Below are 21,805 nucleotides of genomic sequence, written 5' to 3' on the forward strand. Positions count from 1 at the left end.
TGAAAATTTTGCACTGCCGAAAAGTTAGTAAAGTCAACCGGTTTAGAATTGAGATATGAGAATTTAGATGAGATTTGTCATAAAACGCTCTCTTTATTACTTAGAATTGAAGACAATCAAATTATTTTCGAAGTCATGTTGCGTAACAAAGGACCTGTATTAATAATATCCTCATAAAATCCCAAAAAAAAATATTGTATGAACGCCATGAACGCTTTTGTGTTCAATTATTTTCAGTTATTCATTAAAATAGAGAGATTTTCTGGATTTTGTGAAGATCATGAGAATCGTTTACATACTCATATATCTCTCTCTCTAATGTGCCTATCCACTTCTGGATGTTAGCGGTCATATGTCGTTGGCGATTGCTGTTGTTGTTATATTTTTGGAACGATGTTATTGTACTCTGCACGGTTTGTCGCCACATGCATTAAGTCGCCTATGTTTAAAATGCCAGTTGAATTCCTGATGTTTCTCATCCATGAGATCAGTATCAGTTGTAGAAGCTATATATACTCATATAATTAAATTTAATTTGGGTCTCACATAATTTGTTCTAAATGCAAAATGAACAGTGTTCATCTTCTTTATATTGTTAAAAGTATATCCATATAATTTCAATACACCCATTATATTGGTTCAGTAAGTAGTCTCCTATATGAAGATGATAAATACCATTAACACAGTAAAAATTTAAAATTATTGTTGGTGCTTTACTATTCATCATAGTTTTACTTTAATATTTGAATATTTTATCACATTAAAATTATATGAGAAAATAAGATGGAAAAATTATATTCCCAATATGTTGTTAATTTTTTTTGATGATAACAACAAGCGGAGTCAAATGCAATTTATGAGTACAATATTACATAAATTATACATATACATACAATGTAAATAATAATATAGTTCTCCCGTACTACAAATTAAAAGTATAATAACAGATCTTGATCAGATATTTGTGAAATAATGTGATTTAAGAACGATAATTCCTTAAAATTTGAGTAATTTCGCTTCGAAATGAATAAATTTGGGAACTAAAATCATAAATGATACTGAAATTTTTTTTGTTATTAATTCGTTTATAATACAAATTTTCCTTAAAAATTAACAACAATTCCTATTAAATTTATAATTTCTACATTATTATAAAAGTGTTAAGCTCACTAAATTTTAAAATTATTTGAGTTTTTCACAAAATTACCCGAATTCAACAAAACACAAACAAAAATTACCCGAATTATTAACAGATTTTTTGTAAAAAAAGGAAAAACTAATTAAAATATCAGCAAAGATTAATTAAATAAAAATTTATTATTAGGGATTAATCAATATGACTGGATAAAATTTTATGGTTTAGTATAGAGTGATAATCAACTTGGATAATATCAAAGGATAGACACTATTTTGTAGGTATAGAATTGAATACAACATTTTCATCTCGTATCCATTAATTTGTTTTCTACTATACATATAAGGTTTTAAATTCGGGATTCATAACACGTCCTTTACCATATATAATAACCAATTTAACCATAAATTAAGGGAGAAAAAAAATTCACATATAATCATTTTTTCAGTCATTTTTTTTCTCCAGTTTTGCAGTGAAACATGTACGTTTGCATATTTTTTAAGGATATGCATATTTTTTGAATATCCTGCATTTTTTTTTTTTTTTTACATTGATGCATAATTTTTATGTTTTATTGCCTCGGATTTTTTTTTGATTAACAATAAAATATTGATGTGTTTTATGGTGGTTAATTTTCTTTTTTTTTTTTTTTTTGGTATACAGTCCGAGTTATTCATAGCTTTAGTTTGAACTTCATAATCTCATTACTGCATCAAAAGTATTAAAGTGTTAAATCAAAAAAAAAAATAGAATGAGAAATCGAAAAAAAAAGCGTAAAACATGAAAAAAATTGGAATTATTTAAAACAACATTTTTGTTAAGGATTTTTTTTTCCTATTTTTCCATAAAGGATCAAAAAATTAAATGAATTTTTTTTTTTACGTTGCGTTGTCTGTATGCGTGTATACTTTTAAAGAGAAGGCCATGTGTAAGAGCTGATTTTAATAATATTGATTGAGCAAACAGAAAATTAATGAGTATTTTCAAGTGAACAAAAAAAACTACAGCAAAAAAGGAAGCAGTGGTGGAATGGGAAAGTGGAGGAGGGAATCAAGTAGATTAAAAGCTACTTTTGTTTAATAATAATAATTTTTTTTTTGTAGGTATTATAAATGTAAAATTAATCGATATTATTATTATAATCATAATAATTTCATCAATAAAAAAGGATAACATAATAGAATACTAATAAGGATAATTTGGTGTTTAAAATTAAAAAATTTTAAATAAAATATTGTAGAAAATGAAAAAAAAAAAATTAGAATAATCCTTGATAATAACGTTGATTTAATTATATAAATTTATTTATTTTTTTTTTTTGAAAAAGTATTGGATTATTAGGAATTTACTGTAATTATCAATTATTATAGCTAAAAAACAAAAATAGCAAAAAAAAAACCGCGAAATGAAAACCATAATTTGCCTTATCTATGGTTTTTTTTTAATATTAAATTTTTTTTGATTTTAAATTTTTAATTTTTTCTACATAATTAATTAACTGAGGTATTAAAACAAAAATTAAATATTTTGTATTATTTGTAGTTCTCAATAAAATTTTAAATTTGGCCCTTAAAGCTCTACATCAAATATGAGAACAAAGTGATTTTATATATTGATATTGTCCTCATATTATTGTAATTATTAAGGTCTTCATACCTTCATTCAGGAATTTAATATTGAAAGAAGAGGAAGAATCAGGAATTTTACATTTCAATTAGATTGAAAGAGGTTAATAATCATAAAAAACAATATTATGATGATTGTTTAGGAATTTTTAAGAATATTTTATTCACCTGCTACGAAAGCATTATTCTCAGATTCGCAGAGGTACCTAGAAAGCTATCTATTAAAAAAAGTTGTTATTATTATACTGACATCCAGTTGATTTGCTGTAGAGCAATCCCGCGGATTTGCTGTTTAATTATTAAGTATATGCAGTTGATAAATTCATTCAATTCGTCATTCAACAGTTGACAAAATTATGTAAATTTATAGGAGAACTTAGGACTTGGTAAAGTCAGCCCATAAGAAAAAGTTCTGGAGATACAAGTAATTTTTGTATTATACTACATTGCATTGTTTTAGGAGTATGCCGAAATTTTTGATTGTTTAATAAAACAAAGAATCATACACAATGTTATATTAATTAGGATTTAAGATTCTTTAAGCAATAATTAAGAAAGGATATAATAATTTTGAGAAAAAATCACTATTTTGGGGTTTCAAATTGAGAAACAACAATTCTAAACAAAGATATGGAAAAGAATGTTAACAATTTAATGTTAAACAAAATCAAAAATTAAAATTGAAAATCACAAATTAGAAATTAAATATTTTTTGGCTACTAGTTTTCGGAAAAAAACTCAAAACATTTCAAATGTGAGATATGGTGTTTTTGGTATAAGATTTATACTAATTATGGTAATTGAACATTATGAGCAATAATTTTATTATAATACATTTCTCAATTTCTAATAAATTTCAAATATTAATTTGAAAATCTCTAAAAGTTAATCCCCTTATCGTTTATTATTTTGGTAACAAATTTTAAGAAATAAGAATATTATTAAATTTATTGATTTTAGCTTAATGGAAATTATTAATGATTTTTGAAATATGAAGGTTAAAATTTATTTTAATAAAAATATAAGTAATTAACCTTTTGCTGGAATGGTTAATTTTTAATACACAATTGATATAAATGCGTACCTCATACCCATAATAATTATTTTATATTTCATTTATCGTCACAGTTAAGATTAATTAATGAAATTATTAGTTCATTAATAAAAAATATAATAAAAATTTGTTTTTTTTTGTCGTACAGTTTCTAAATTTTTGTTCTTTTCTTACAAAAATGAAGGTTGTAATAAATAATAAAGGTTGTAAATCTATGACTTTTTAGAAATTTATAAAATTTTCCAAACAAGCTTTAAAAATTCGGCCTGTGTGCTCTGGAAAACTGATTTTTTGCAAGCATTATAATCTTAATTTTATGGCCTTTCATTACGTACAAGATGCACACACTTCTCATTACATAAAAGATGCACACACTTCTCATTACGTGCAAGTACCTGCGTAAATTTATTGCATTTGATGCACAATTAGTGAAAGCTTAATATTTTCTAAGAAATCCCTCTTAGAGCCTGTTCCCGAAGAAATTATTTTGGAAAGCAGATTCTAAATTAGATTTATTAACATCTTTATATATCAAAATAATATTGTCACTTTGGAAAATTAACAAAAAAGATCTCGTTAGGTATTTCGTACCCATATAATATTTACGGATTTACGGATTAGACTTTCTTAACCTTATCATAAGACAATTAATTCTAACTTTCATCATAATACATTTATAATAATAATATGAGCCGAATATAGATTAGAAATTTTTCGAATTTTGAGTAAGTAACGGTATAAGATTTATAATAATAAAAAATTCTGAGTACGATACATCTAGTTCTACTAGTTAAAGGTTAAAATGATGGCCTCAAACGAACAATATTTAATAAAAAAGAATATTTATTTGAAACAAAGAACATTATTAATAATGAATATAACAATAGTATAACAATAAATAATAAAAATAATAATAAAAAAAAATATTAAAAGCAATAATCAATAATTTTAATATTTTTTTTTTTAATTATAAATTTTTAATAATAATTTTAATAATAATTTGTTTTTTTTTCTTTTTTTTTAATAAATTTTTATCCTAAAAATAATTCTGTTTTTTGTTATACATTTTTTATTATTATTTAATAATTAATTAATTAATTTATTTATTTCTAAAATTTTCTAAAGTTTTTGGTTACATAATATTTTTTTTCTTTATTATTTATTTATTATTTTTTTGTTTTTGTTGTTTTTACATTTTATGCTTTCCAAACTATTTTATTTATTTACAAACATCACCTATTAAATAATTTTTATTTGATTTTTCTTTTTTGTTGTTTTTATTTATAAATTATACAATACTGTTTTTAGCTCTCATAACTGTTGTTCTCTTTTTTACCGTTTATTATTTTCTCTTTCTCTTTTCGGTTAATCTCTCTTGACATTTTGAATATAATAATATATTAATAGTTTTATTTTTAAAAATAGTAATTTTTTATTGTAGAATAATAATGAAATATTCGATATGCAAATATTTATTTAAATTAAATTTGTAAAGAATGTTGTAATAAAAGTAATTTGAAGTACCGTCCAAGTTGTCTAAATTTGAAATTGTACGAAATTATTTTCAAAACAATCCAAAATTTAACAAAGAATTTTTCTCGGATGTTTTTTTATAGGTTTTCCTAAAAAATGTGTACCATGTTCCGAAAAAATTGAAGCAATTTCTGATTTGAAAAATCAGAGAAATTTTGGTACCAAAAAAAAAAAATTTTACCACTTTCATATAAGAAAGTTTGGAAATCCAACATGGAATTCGCAACATTTTCTCTCCTATATGGAAAATTTTCTCCGGAATCCAATTAGAAATCTTACAATTTATTAATTTACGATTAATAAATTGGGCGAAAAAATTCATATAAAAATTATTATTCTTTTTTTTTATTCTTGTTTTAAGCTTTCCCGTATTTCAGTTATTTTTTCCTGTATCATTAAGTTTTTATAAAATCTAGATAGTTTTTAATTTTTATCAACAATATTGAATAAATTCAGGGTCTTTACTATATAATTGGTTTTCCATATTTGGAAAAATGATAATTTACAAACCAATTAATTTGTGTAGTACTACCATTCCATTTCTGTAAATACGAAAATCGAAACAGTTAGTAAGACCCTAGAAAACAAAATTTCTAAATATTAAAGTTAAATATTAATTTACGGTATCAACTATGTTGTTAATTTTAATTGTGAGAAACTTATTTAAGATGGATTTCTTTGAAATATTTCAAAATTTTAAGAAATTATGAATAGTAACAATAGTGAGTGCGAAAGCTATTTGAAAGTACCATGAGGCAGGTTTAGTTTGCTGTTTGGTCACGACGATAATATTTGGTTTTCTGTTGGACTGAAAGAATTTAAATTTTTAATATTTAACCTAGTACATGCTATATATCGTATATTTCTTAAAGGAAACTAAAATTTTTAAATGAACTAAATTAAAATATTTTATTAATTTGAAAAAAATTAAAATTATTAATAAAATTAATCCTTGAATATTTTAATATTATAATGGAATTTCTTGGCTAGATTATATGTTTAATATATTGCATAACTATAATATACTTTTTGGCGTTTTTAATTATTATTTCTATATAAATAACAATCTTAAGAAAATAAAATTAATATAGCCTTAAAAATTTTCTTATTAAACAAAATAACCTTAGGTATTTGCTTTTAAATTCTTTAATATAATAATCTTCTTTAGATATTATTGCATAATTTGTATTTATCGTAAAATATTAATAATATTTTAATAAAGATTCGGACTAGAGGATTGTTTGCTAAAAAATTAAATAAATATCTTAAATATTATATAATATTCTTTAAGTTCTAAAATTTTGGTTGAATGAACTTCTCTTTAAAATTTTTTCAAATATTTACAAAAAATTTTTAGGGTATTGGGAGCGTATAATGTACATGTTATACTTAAAATTGTTATGACGGAGAATTTTTTTTCAAATTTTAATTTAAATCAATTAAAATATAATATATACGATTTTTCTGACCTATTAATGTCCTCCTTTGAACTGAAGGTCTTTAAAACCATTATAATTAATATTGAAATGGTCTATGGGAAAAACCCATTATAATTACAGGATTTTGATATTATTTTTAAAACAATTTTATATTTTTTTAATGAATAACAATTTTTATATGAAAAATGGTTTGCATTCAATTTTTTTTATTTCAACTCTGTATACTTTTTCAAATTTTTTTTTTTAATTGAACAAAAAAAAAATATTCTCTTTGATCTCTTAATTTTTTTTTTCTTTTTATAATCCTTAAAATATAACCAGTCTGTAATTTTATAAATTTTGTATTCCTTTAATAGCACAAAAAAAAAAATTTACTTTTTATTCTTTAAGATTTTTTTTATACAAATTTTATAGCGTTTTATATTACAAATTTTATTGGAATTTTATTAGCAAAAAAAAAATCAAATTAACTAGAGAAGAGAGCCTACATTTTAATTAAAATTTTGTCAAATTAAGCATAATATTGGCAGAGGGTAGGTAAATGAGAGAACAGGAAGAACAGAAAAGGATACTCTTATAAACTATTGAGCAAAATTCTTTTCATAATATTTTCTTAAAAAATTTCCTTAAATATTGAGTGAAACTATAATAAACAACATAACAATACGATAAATATTAAAATAACAAAATATCAGACTTTCAAATATTATTGAAAATAATAATATTGTCCTTAATAAAAATATCCTGTAATAAAAAAAATTTTGTATAAATTTTTTTCTGACAAAATTTTCTATGAAAAATTCTTTTAATTTTCTCAAATATCATTTAAAGTGAAAAGTTTTTAAAGGGAAAATAAATCAACTACTCCTGTGGATATGCAATTTTTTTCTAAATATAATTATTTCAAAAATTTCAAATAATTATTTATTGTAGGTGCTTTTAAATATTTTTTTTAATGAAAAACTAGTTCTATATTAACATAAAATTTTGTATGGTGGAGAAAATTTATATAGAATTTTTTAAGTTCCTGGCTTTTTAAAATAGACAAATTAAACTATAATTATTTTATTTGTAAATTTATGAATTAATTCTAATAATTAACAAAATCTACTAGAATAAGAAAAAAATCAATTTTGAAGACATTTTTTCCAAACAATATTTTTCGTCCTTTCAAGCAAACTACCTATAATATATTGGCTATATTCTCAAATTATCAATTTTTTTGAAATATAGCCATTAATGGAAAAGTCTTCAATTAATTTTTGGAAATTATTGAATTTCATTTAAAATTTAATTTAATAATTGCAATATTTGTTTTTTATTAAAAGCTGAAAATATTAAAAGTTTTTATTTTATTTTATAAAAATTTGAAATTTATTGTTTAAAAATCTGATCAACTTAATAAAAAAATATTAAATGAAATCCTTTAGTATATCCTTAAGCATTAAATTTGATTTTTTATAAATACATTGAAAATATTTTTTTTTTGTGATTTTTTGTTTTTTTTTTTATCTAAAAAAATAGTTAATCATATCAGTATTGTACGTATAACTTCTTTTGCATATTTTCTAAAATTTTATTATTATCCTTCCATTTTAATTTAATATGAGAAAAAAAAAAAACAGAAGAAAATAAAAAAATTAAAAATTCAAAAAAAAAAAAAAATTATTTTTCATATTTTTGCACATTTTTTTTTATTGTTAATTAATTTTCAATATTTTTTTTTTTGCTTTTTAATTATTAAATGTAAATTTATTTTTTCTTCTCCATTTTGCTTCTGTTTTCCTTTTGTGTTTCCGTTCTATTGAATATTGAGCGAATTATTAATTGCGTTTCATTCAAAGGAATATGGTAATCAGAACTATTCTGCAGGAGTACAGCAGGAGTAAAAACTCGTCTGGAAACTCGAAATATGAAGCCTTCGCTTCGGTCGGAAGTAGTTATTTACCGAAGTTGGAATTAGTATGAGTAAGTATTCATTTTGTATACTCTTTTGCATTAGCAAGTATGGTTTAGAATTTGTATATGTGCAGTGTTATGAGATAAAAGTGTTATACACATAAAGTACTATACACTTAAAGTGCTATATACTCAGAAGTTTATACTCCTTAAGTGCAATACTCCTGAAGCATTAATCACTTTGTTGAGTGTTATACAAACATCTTAACTGTTATACATTCAAACTTTTATACAATTAAAGTGTTATACACCTGAAACGTCAAACATGTTGATTGTTATACATTTTAACTGTTATATAAAATAACTGTTATACACTCAAACTGTTATACACCCAAACTGTTATACATCCAAACTGTTATACACCCAAACTGTTATACACTCAAACTGTTATACACCCAAACTGTTATACACCCAAATTGTTATACACCCAAACTGTTATACAATTGAAGGGTTACGTATTTGAAGTATTGTACTACTAGTTACATACTTAATATGTACTTACATTTCAAATGTTATATGTTTAGAGTCTATAAACCTTTGAATGAATCTCAACAATAACGTATTTGATTTTTATATTGTTATAAATAACATAATCGTTCATTTTCTGTATTTTTTTTTGTTTTTTTTTTTTTGAAAATTAAATAATATTAATTATAAATATATGATAATATAACGAATATATATATATATATATATATATATGTATAATGTGATGTTTTTTTTTTGTTTCAATTTTAATTTTAATCCATAATTTCATATAAATATTTTTTTTTGTTATTTTATTAAAGGATTTTTTTTTTAATTTAATTATAAATAAATATTATATTATTTATATTATTATGTTATATATAGAATTTTATTAAATTTTATGATCTTATTGAAGCAGTTAATCTTAATAAAACTAATAAAATTATAAAACTATTCAAATTACTAATAAAAATTGGTGAATTACAATACCCTATCGAAGAAGAACCTATAATAAAAGAGATTGAAAAATAAATATAAAAATATAATTAATAAAATTGAATTTTTTTTTTTGAAATATGGAGTATTAAAATTTCATTATAAAAATTTGACTACTTCTATATTAATAAAATTTAACAATAAAAATTATAAAAATATTCTTACCACTATTACGACCATATTCTTTTGGTGGATAATCCGTATATAATATACTTTGTCCAAGTGGTACTGTACCACCTTTACGATCTTGTGTACCACTAGCAGCAGTACCTAAACCATTACCATTTATTTGTGATGATGTACCATGACTCTCTGATCGTATTGGAAATAAAACTTCTGGTTGCATTGTACGTGGTGTTTCATTTCTAGGTGTTATAAAATTACCTGCAAAATAATAACAAAAAAAAAAGTAATAAATTAAAAAAATTTTTCGATTATTTTGAATATTTTGTTTTCAAAATAAATCAAAAATTATCAGTAAAAAATGGTAAGAAAAAAATTTTAATAAAATGTTTTGACAAGTACAATATGCCAGTCCATATAATAAGAGAATCCGTTTCAAGAGAAAAACCGGAATAAAATGAAAATCTCAGATATTATTAAAGTTTTTTTTTTCTTGTATATGACACATTATTAAAAAAGAAAACACCTTAAAAAATTTAAGGATAGGAAAAATTTATCGATTTTGTGACGAACTTTATTTTGTTTTTTTCTTTTTTTGTTCTTAAATAAATTATTAACAGTAAAAGAAAGTAAAAGTTTCCTCATTAAATATTCTAGAATTAAAAATAGCTAAAGAAAATCTATCAAATTCAAACAAAACAAAGAAAAATGAAAATTTTATAGACAGGAGAAAAGGATAACAAAATCAAAAAAAAAAAAAAATAAGTATAAAGGATATCGTAAATGGCTTATAAAAAATTCATTCTTCATACCAAAAATAAAAAAAGCAAATCAAAAAATAAAAGCAGCAGATCCTTTTGCGGTAAAAAAAAAATTTTACTTATTCAAGAGTATTTTGTTGAACAAAAGGATATTATTAAATGTTAAATGAAAAAGAAAAAGGACATTTTGTTATACGACCAAAAACGTAAAATATAAATTTTTAAATTTTCTCTAACACAAAAAAAACATGAACGACTGAGTTTTAATGCCGGTTTTATTAAAGAATCCTTGTAGTTTTAGTAGGTATTATTTTTTTTTTGTATACAATATTAAAATATATCACGTGCACAATTTTAGAACTATCCCCTCTAAAATATAAGAAACTATTTTTATATTATTAAGAAATTTTTTTTTCTTTGGTTTTTTTTTTTGGTTATTTAGATTACCAACTGCAGTGGCTTGAATACTTTTAGTTCAAGGCTATATATCTTCTTTTATTTGATTTGCGAAAGGATGTCAGATTATTTTGTACAAAAAAATTTTTTCCCCCGCATTCTTGGTTGAGCTCTGTGTTATTTTTTGCTATCAAATCTAAAGCAATCACTACTTTCATTATTGAATGCCACAATTTGCTATAGCGTAACAAATTCAACATGTTTCATACCAAACTTAAAGGATTCCCTATTTTCTAAATAATAAGTAAAAAACCTTCTTGTGCAGCTAGAATGTTAGAAAATAAGTGTTTTTCATTTAAAAAGTAGAGAAACGCTCTATTGTCTGCAGGAAACGTAAAAAAATTAATAATTTACTTTTTTCAAAAATCGTAAAGAACGTAAAAAATGTAAAAACGTAAGAAACGTAAAAAAAACGTAAAGAAACGTGAAAAAAAACTTAAAAAACGTAAGAAACGTAAAAAACGTAAAAACCGTAAAAGTGTAAAAAACGTAAAAAACTCGTATGTCTATTACTTAATGTAAAAAACGTATAAAATCTAAAAAAACCCAATATTTACCATGTAAAATATAAAAAATACCGCTATTTTCGATAAAAACGCATGAAATTACTTATTGACTTTAGAACGACGTAAACAACCTGTTCTTTAATAAAACGGAGGGAGCACGTTTAAAATTGGAAAACCGATATTTCTTATGTAAAATGTAAAAATTCGTAAGTTTCACAAAACTTGGAAACAGGAACTCCTATAGAACGAAAAAAAAATTGTACGTAAACTTGGTTGATCCGAAAAGGATGTTGCTGTTTTGTTTCATTGTTTTTCTTTCCTTACCAACATTCTTAATACTTTTCTAATCTTTTGTAAATATTTTTTTTTTGTTGAATTTTAGAATCATTTATTTCTTCTGAAGTTCTTATTTTTCTTGTTCTTTTTGGCTTTTTTGCCCTCTCTGAGGAATAAAGGAAGAAATTACAGTCAATCAAGTACCATTAATCAAAGTCCTTCAATATTAAATATCTATTAAACTTCTTGTTTTTTTTTTATATTTCAAAGTTAAAATACAAGTCTTAATATTGAGGGGATAAAGAGGGACATGAGTGCGTAGGTATATATAAAATGTTGTTTTTCAACTTTTCAAGATTTATACCAAAGATTTGATTTTTTTTTTTTAGATCCTTTTATGACTTATAGAACATAACCTTTATAGTGTTTTACCTCATCTAATCTGTTGTTAAATTCTATTAAAACATTTTGATTTTTATCGATAAGCATGTGTTATACAATATTATGTTTAGATCAATAAACTCAAAAACAGTAAATAACAATAGGTAACAAATTTGTATAAAAATGTATAGGCTATAAAAATCGGAAGGAAAAATAAAAGAGAAAAATATACTAAAATATTGTAAATAGGAAATTAGACCAGACAGAAAGTGTAAACTTGAAAAAAAAATAGGTTTATACCACAAAGGAGTTGGAATATTTTTGATCTATGAGCCTATTCCATGTAAGTATAATATATAAGCAAAAATATAGGAATATATAGCATTGAGATTCGATTCTATCAAATTCTTTTATTGATTGATTTTGACTGATATCATCTTCCACATGAAATTTATACAACTACATAAAAATATTATGTTGGTCATAGGTTGAGGATTTAATTTAATTATTATTTGGTTTTAGTAAAAAATTATTGACGTAAATAATATTAAAGGATGGTGTATAATAAATAAGTCAAATTCGAAATTAACTCGAAATAGGTCAAAAATCATAAGGAAATCATAAAAATCATAATCAAGGATTTAGAAGATTTATAATAATCTTCTATTCCAAAAAAAAAAAATAAAATAAAATCTTTTAATTAAATTTAATTCAAATTAAAATAAAATCTTTAATTTGATTTATTGAAATAATTTCAACTTACTTTCTTTTGGTTCTGTTGTATGCACTACTTTTGATGGAGATGATGGCATTGGAATTTCTGAAAAATATTAGAAAAATTTTATATTATTAAAAATGTGTTTGAATTGCAATTAATTAGATTTAATAAATTTTATTTAGCTAAAATTTAGTAAAATTTTATTTAATTGAAAAAATTGCATATTTTTAGGCGATTTTGTTTAAAAATATTAACTTTGCGTAATATTTTGTATATTGCACCCAAATCCAGGTATTTTACATTCATTAAAACCAAATTTTGTCCCAATATGATTAAAATTTTGGATACTGTGCGAATTTTTCTGTATATTCGTAGAAATTTTCGTTCTATTGTAATGTTAAAACTATCAATTGATTAGGTAACAAGAGAACATATTTTAATAAACTTGTATAAGGCAGAGGGTATTTGGTTTCACTGAATTGTTTATCGATTCCTGCTTAACTAAATTTTTTTTGCATAGGATTGTGTGTCTGATAGAAAGCAGTTTTTTCGATGAGATACATGTGTTATTACATTCTTTTTAAAAAAATGCAACAATTATTGTGATATTGCATAAAATATTCCGCAAATTCAGTAATCGAATCACAGACTTATTTGATATTTTAGGAATTTAATTATATAATCCTTAAATCTAATATTAATAATCTAAAATCAAAAATTTTCAAACTAAATTCACCTACAAAAAACATGTATACGACAATATTCGCTTATAAAAATAATATTTATTTAACACTTTAATTTTAAATAATTCAAACTTAAAAATAAAACTTAGAAATAACTTTTTAAAAAATAAGTATACAGAATTGCACAAAATGTAACTTTTGATTTATAAATAGAAAAATAAATAAGAAAATTAAAAGTTTTCCTTTATTTTAACGATCTACAAACACCATATTATACAAAATCAAATATATTGATACAGAAATCCTTGCAAACCTACTTACATACTCATATAGAGAGAAAAACAGTTTTTTCTATTCTCATGTTTTGTTTTTAAATATTTAAGGATTAAGTTCCGATTGCAATTGTTTCAGTAAAAAACTTCTTAAAAAATTTCAAAGAAAAAAAATAAATAAATAAATAATAATATAAAAATAATACAGTCCAACTCGGATATTTGGGCAATTTTGCATTGCATATACAATTACTCCGAAATTCTATTTACCAAAATATTGTTATCACCTTGTTATCACGAGAGCTTAATGAGATATTCCGATGAAGTTTTGCCAGAATAAATACCAAATTATTGAGAATTAGTTATAAAATCAAACTTAAAACAGTTAATTCCGATTTTCGTTAAGTAAAATCACATTAGGAAGACCGGGTGTAACAAAAATTTCTTTATAATTTAAATACAATGTATAAGTATACAAATGAGCATCACTTGTGAAACATAATATACGTAATTGCCATAATTTTAGTGAATTATTTTAGGTATAAGGAAGGAGATTTCTTACTCTAGACATATTTTTCCAATAATTCAATAATAATAATGTGAAAAACCTATACAATCGTATAGAAAAATTTCGAACTATAAGTTTTCTCTAAATCCCTAGAAGAGCTATCATGTAGTTTCTCAGTTGACAAAGCGTTCATGCAGAAAACATTAGTAGTTGAAATCCAGTTTGAGGAGAAATTTTTTTAATTTAAAATATGACTTGTTTCTGCCGCACCCAAACTGTTCTACAGTGTTGTATGAAAAAATTTCGTTTAATTCTCATGTACATAATTATCAGGGTTTTACTGTACCTAGAAATTTTGTATCTTTTATTCACCAATATAAAAACCAAATCAAAAATGTTTATCAGAAATCAGAATGGATGAATAAATTCATATATAGTTTAATAACAGTTAAAAGAATGAACAATTTTTTTTTTTACTTATTTCATTTCATCTTCTCGGATTGCCATAAATAAAACAAAACAAACGAAAACGAAAACTTTGTAAAAGTTTAATTTGGAAAATTTTTTTGATAAAAAACTACAATAAAAGAGAGTAAAAAAAGCGAGAACAGAAAAAATAAAGAAAAAAAATAGTAAAAGTAGAAAATGCAAAATACTGTTTAATTTTTCTTATATGCTCTACACAGCTCTTATGCTATAAGAACTGTAATTGTAATTTTCCCCGATAAAAGGAAAACATGAAAAAGTTTTCGATTTTGATTTGCAATCAATTTTTTGTTTTTGTTTGCAAGAGAAATATAGAGAGAGAAAAAACTGTATTGTTTTTATTTTTGCCTTTTCCAATTCAGAAACACAAAATACCAAAAAAGAATTATTGGTGCGGTGGAATTGGGATAAGAGTCTTGTGTGTATTTTTCAAATAAATCATTCGATAAATTGTTTTATTTATCCGGAATGAAAAAAAGTTTTGAGTTCTAAAATCACTAACAAAATTGTTATTTAAAAATATTTTCCAACTTTTCACTTTCATTTATTTTGTTTTCATTCACTTGAGTGAAATAACTAAGGAAAATTTTGGGAAGCCAAAGGTGTATTTGTATCATAATTCTGTGGTTCAATACGTAAAGAATAAAATTTTAAAGATTCAATACCCTTACTATGAATCCTTAAGAAATAAGTAGTATTACGTAAATATTATTTGAATGTTTCGTTTAAGAAAAACAAGTCAGGAATGCATATTTGAAAGTTAATTGGGAAAACAAAAGTTTCTTATATGTAGTTTTGGTTAAGATCTTAAATAATTCAAGATTAAATTATTGAATTTCGGTTGTTGATCAACAATATTTAATTTAGATCTTGATTGCTATTTGAATATTATAGTGAGAATTTTTACAAGCGTTCCTGGTCAGTAAATATATGGGAACTCATCAAAAGCAATAATTTTCTGCTCATAGAAATTTTTATGATTTAAACTGTAGATTTTGTATAATGTCGGTTTATATGTTGGTTTTATATATAATATATAAACCTACATTACCGCAGAATAGCATAGTGACATAGATCACTCAAACACCCTGAGATTAATTGTGGAGCAATCGATTGAATGGAAATCCCTACTATACATAACATTCTTCGAATTTTAGAGAGCATTCGACACAGTAAAGCGAGATGCCATATAGAGAGTATTAACTAGTAAAAGAATACCACAAAAAATAACGAACCTCATACGAGCTCTATACAAAGATGCCGAAGCTAGAGTCCTCCATAATGGTAAATTGGGTAAGCATCGAAGCAGGTATAAGACAGGGATGTCCACTCTCTCCGCTACTATTCAACATAGCCCTATACGAAATAATGCTGAAGTCAAGAGCCACTCCAATGGACGCATAAAATGGACTTTAACGAGCCGCCTGGAGTATTTGGAATACGCAGATGATATCGCTCTGCTGTCCCACACACATTCAGACATGCAAGCAAAATTGAATGAGCTGCATATAAAAGCAGCAGTGGTCGGTCTGAAAATAAATACAAGAAAAATCACCAGATCACTCCGAATCAACGTGTAGCAAACACTATCCTCTTCGTCATAAATACAGCCACGATACAAGATGTTGAACAATTCAAGTACCTCGGCAGTATAGTATAGACAACCGGAGGGATCAAAGAATACGTTGAAAATAGACTAAAGATTGCATTCATGATTTTCGGTTTTGTTTATTTTCTTCAGCTGTAAATTTTTGTTTTATAATTTTAGACAATGAGTAGCTCAAGAATAATGAGCTTATCTTTTAAGTTTTAATTCTTCGCTTCAATAAGGTTGTTGAATGTACGAAATTAATTAGATGAGAATTTTCGAGTTTTAGACTAAGGTTTGTAGATAACATTAACTCAATCTTTATTTATTAAGCAAAGTTAGTGAGTTTTTAAGCGATCAACTAGATTATTTAATGCAGTAAGAAATCTAAAAATTTCATAAATTTCGAAATTTCGACATTTTGAACATGAATTAATTGAATACAGGTGTCACTCTTAATAAAATTATTTTTCACATGCAAATTCACAAATTTGATAAATTTTTTTTTAATTTAGTTAAGCATCAACTCATCAAATCAAACCTCAAAATTTCGAAAAAAAATTTAAAAATACCGCAAACTATATTCTAATTTTAATTAAAAATTGCTCTATTTTTTTTTTAAAGAGGAACAGATCACATATTTAAATAGATTTAATTTTTAAAAGTGAGATCAAGGAAAAGTCAGAGAAGAGAAAAAAATTTTGTCGGAGAAGAGAATTAGAAAGTTATAAAATGATGTCAAGTATTTTGACTTCAACATTAAGGAAACTTTTGTTTCATTATAGACAGAACAATTATTTTTTATGAACTTTTTAATATTTTGTATATAAATTTTTTCTATTCTATAGATATACTTTAATAAAAATGTTGATTTATTGTTATACAAATATAACAAAATTAAAAATTTCACAAAAAAAAAAAAACTTTTATTTTTGCATAAAATAAATTTTAAAAAATTTTAAATTTTATGCAAAAATTTGAATTTTGTGCCGTGTATACATAGTGAAAGTTTTCTATATTTAATGGTAATATGAAGAATGTGGATAATATTGAAGTTGATATCTTAATATACATTCTTCGCTATCTAGAATCTCAACAGATTCAAAAAACAAACAGTAGAATATTAAAAATTAAACACGAAATCGCGAAGTCTTCAATTATAATTGAAAATAGGGTTGTGAGTGCAGCATCTTCACTTATTAATTAATATTTCAAATTATCAATATAAGAAAAACTTATATAATTAAGCATATCAAATGTAAACAGGGCCGGATCTTGGAATTGAATTAGTAGGAAAATCTTGAAAATTATTAGTGTAGAAGAAATTTTATGATTTTTTTTAGAATCGCTAGAACGAATAGCGTGTAACTGATTATAGAAGTTTATTTACAATACAAAATAGCACAGAAAATTAGATAGAAAACACCTGGTCTCATGTAAGACATCTTATAATACTCTAATATCTCGTTTGCGAAGATATTTTGAGGTATTCCACAAAAAAGAAAATGATTGCATTGAACTACTTGAGCAAATTGCAAATTAACATTATATTGTGAGTCATCAATTGCCCGATATATTAATTGGGTTTGAGAAGGCACTATTAGGTTCGAAGCAGTGTTCTTCGTCTTATATTTTCAATATGCTCAAAATTCACCATTAAAAAGGTACATTTAAAGTGGATATACTCCGAATAACGATTAAGTTCTTGGCATTTTCAAACTCCTGAAATGAAAATTTTTTAAATTTTCCAAAAATTTTTTGATTATTCCGAGAAATTTAATGGATTCAGTTGCAAAAATTCGGATTTAATCTGACATCAGAGCACAAATCGTAATCTTGCAAATACATTCTTATACATGCAAATTATTAAAAATCGAAAACAAAAAGAACAAGGAAGAAAAATCTTTTAATAACAGAAGCAAAAAAGAACAGCAAAATCAAAAATTATCCTTGAAGAATTTTGCTATTCAAATCAACAAGAAAAAGGCAGAGAAAAAATTATTATTTTTTTTATTTTCACTTCACTGAACACTTCTTTCTTTTTCTACACTAAATTTATATATTCGTCTCTTTTACTCATCTCTATTTTAAAATTGAGTTTCAATATTATAGATTCTATGATAATAAGACATTTGTTGCAAGTGCATTTTAAATAAAAGTGCAAAATATGTTTTGCATGTGCATATATGTATGTATATGTGATGCACACGTAGGAATTAAAGGTATACATATAAGTGTTTATGTATGTGCATATATATATATATTTTCTGATAAATTTTCTATTTTTAACCCCGTTATAATCAAATCTCTTGAGATAAACTTGACAAAGAATATTAAAAAAAAAAAATTTTTTTTTTATTCTTTAATATTTTTAACGTAGAAGATCTACGTTTTTCTATGTTTTAAGGAAAAAAAAAAATTGTAAATTGGAGCGTGATATTTTTTTTTTTTAGGAAATTCACATATTATGTAGATATTATTAAAATTCCAAGGTTCTTAGCAATTCTTTTAGGTTTTTTTTCTTAACAAGAGCAGCGAAATTCTTCAAAAATGTCTTATAAAATAAAAAAAAGCAATTTTTAATTCCACAAAATACGATATAAGAGAATAATATTATGATCCTATGAGATAATTGTATGAGTGTATATGATGATGAAGATGAAGATGACAATAATGACAATATTTGTTTGTCATTTTAAATGAGTTTTGTTTGTTGTTTCCTTTTGTGTATAACCTTGAAGAAAATGTTATTATTATAATAGTTTTCTAAATCCAAAAATTATGCAATCAAAATAAATTAATTTTTTAGTTTGTATTTAATATGAATTTTTATACCCGTACGAACGTATGTTCGAAGGGTATACTAAATTTGTCTTACCGTTTGTAACGCTAGATATAGACTCAAGTGCTAGATATAGACTCAAGTGTATGTTTTTGATCAGCGTCAAATTCTGAGTTGATTTAGCTTTGTCTGTCCATCCGTTCATCCGTCCGTCCGTCCGAACGATAACTCAAAAACTAATTGAGCTAAGTACACCAAATTTTCACAAATGATTTATTGTAGTAAGTGCCAGAACCCTATTTAAATTGGACGTGATCGGGGTACCGGTTCGGGTAGCTGCCATACAACTTCAAAATTTATTTGGCTATATCTCAGAAACTATAAAAGTTGTGGTATTGAAATTTGACACAATCGAATATATTAGTAAGGCCGATGTGCTTGATTAAATTCGTTAAAATTTCTTGGCTCTTTCTGGTAGCTGCCATACAACTTCAATAGTAGTTTGGCACAACCAGTATTTTGAAAAACACATAGTACTGAAATTTTGCATAAATTAATATGGTAATAAGGCAACTTAAATTCATAGTCTGCCCCATAGTTAGTTATGGTACATTAGTTATTCGCATATAGGATAACAAATTCGTACGGATATCACAGAGTTGACAAGGTCAACTCTACTTTTTTTCTCGTTTTTTACGTATTTAATTTAATTTTAAATTTCAAGATTATTAATATGGTTTATATTGTATAACCTAAAAACAGAAATTATAATTTATTATTTAAAGAGAAATTTGCTTTAATTTTTTATAAAAAAATTTCTATATATGAAACAATTTAAGAAATATTGAACTTAAAAATGATATTTGAGAGCAAAGCGTTGTTCTTTATACTTTATTATTAATTCCTATAAGAACAACTAATGGAAATTTTTCCATTCAACTGCAGAGCAAATTGATAACGTAATTAAAGGAACGAGCTAAAGGCACAAAAATTGTAAAATTTTTAACCCCGAACTAGAATCGATCCAATGATCTACCGCTTTCTAGTTGAACGATCTACCAACTGTGCTAATTTTTCTTATTTATTTCTTAAATTTATTTCTTAAATGGTTTTCAATTGATTTTTCAGTGTTTTTTTATATAAAAGGAAGAATTGGTGGAGTTGATCGTACTCTGTAATAGCCGTAAGAATAAAAATATTTGTCAACCCACTTTTTTTTATTGATATATTTTGCGTTCAACTAATCGTATCATTCTCAATATCAGCTTACTGGAGCAAGATTACTTTAACCTTTCTCATGTCAACTAACAATATATTTTATGACGGTTACTCTCATATCTACATTAGTGCTGTGCTTAGATCTTTGAAAAATTTCATTATTGCAGCCATCTAAAACTAATCACTTGAAATTTATTCAATCGTCAAAAACTGTTCCCCGAACCATCTCGTATTCGTGCAATAAGTACTCTACCGCCTCGCATTCTTCCGCAAAAATGCGGTAGATCTCGGTATACCGCTTTGCATGTCCTCTTCAGATGGATCATCGATGTTTATAAAAAATAAAGGCTATATTATCATATTTATCGGTGAAAAATTTTAATGCTATGGCTCCAACAATTTTTGATTATAAAATTTAAATAACTTTTTAAATTATATTGAAGCTACTTGTACAACTGCCAAAACATCACATCTAATTGTAATAGGCATTATTCTGGCATTAATTTCAATATAAATTATGTGTAAAATTTGGTGAACTAAATTGGATTTTGCAAAAACTTAAAATGCAATTTATTTGAAAATTCGTAAAAAAATATGAAAATACGTCTGATTTCCTGGCAAAAAATTCCTTTCAATTGAAAAATCTTTAATAAATTTTGAGTAATTTCTATTTGAAATTTGTTCCCAATTAATTCTACCTCTATAACTAATAATTCTTAATAGTATAATATAAGAGTAACCGCATTATTAATAATACTTATGCACATATTGTATATTAAAATGTTTTCATTCATTTTTCTTACATATTTGATTAATTTTTAAAAACACATTTTTTAAATAAAAAAAATTTATTATAAAAGCATAGCTATTTTTTCTATATTTAATAAAAATTACCATAAACTCTAATGGATCCTTCAGTTTCACCAAGTGAATTTTTTGAAATGCATCGATAGTTACCAAAATCACCATATTGTAAATTTCTTATGGTTAGTTTCATATGCGCCCTATAAGTATGCAATAAAATATAAATATTAATATTTTGGTTTAAGGGCACTATTATTCAAAATCTCTATAAAATTTAATACATTTATTTGTGTGTGTGTGTGTATTAATATATATATATATATATATATGTGTGTGTCTGTGTGCATTCTATTTTGATATTTGTATTTTTATATTTTAATTCCCTAATTCTAAATACAATGAAGATTGTATGTTGTTCTCTTGTTTAACAAATTTTAATAATAATAAGAAAAAAAAAAAAAAACCGAAAGAACATTAAAATTTAAAAATTTTTTTTTTTGTGAAAGAATTTTTGCATTTTACATTTCAATTGGGG

At 23.9% G+C, this 21,805-nt stretch overlaps 1 protein-coding gene across 1 annotated transcript in view; it reads right to left on the bottom strand.

Moving 5' to 3' along the window:
* Positions 1 to 9,484: 9,484 nt before the first annotated feature.
* LOC129616428 (lachesin) overlaps positions 9,485 to 21,805 on the bottom strand; it is a 135,608-nt gene continuing 123,287 nt past the window's right edge. Inside the window, exons 8-11 of the mRNA XM_055532054.1 lie at positions 21,361 to 21,470; positions 12,975 to 13,031; positions 9,874 to 10,092; positions 9,485 to 9,718 (exon numbers count right to left, since the gene is read on the bottom strand). Of these exons, the coding sequence (XP_055388029.1) occupies positions 9,612 to 9,718; positions 9,874 to 10,092; positions 12,975 to 13,031; positions 21,361 to 21,470 (493 nt within the window). The 3' untranslated portion in view covers positions 9,485 to 9,611. The remainder of the gene's footprint in view (positions 9,719 to 9,873; positions 10,093 to 12,974; positions 13,032 to 21,360; positions 21,471 to 21,805) is intronic.

This window comes from Condylostylus longicornis, unplaced genomic scaffold, assembly GCF_029603195.1.
Source record: "Condylostylus longicornis isolate FDR11 unplaced genomic scaffold, ASM2960319v2 ptg000203l, whole genome shotgun sequence".
Lineage (NCBI taxonomy): Eukaryota > Metazoa > Arthropoda > Insecta > Diptera > Dolichopodidae > Condylostylus > Condylostylus longicornis.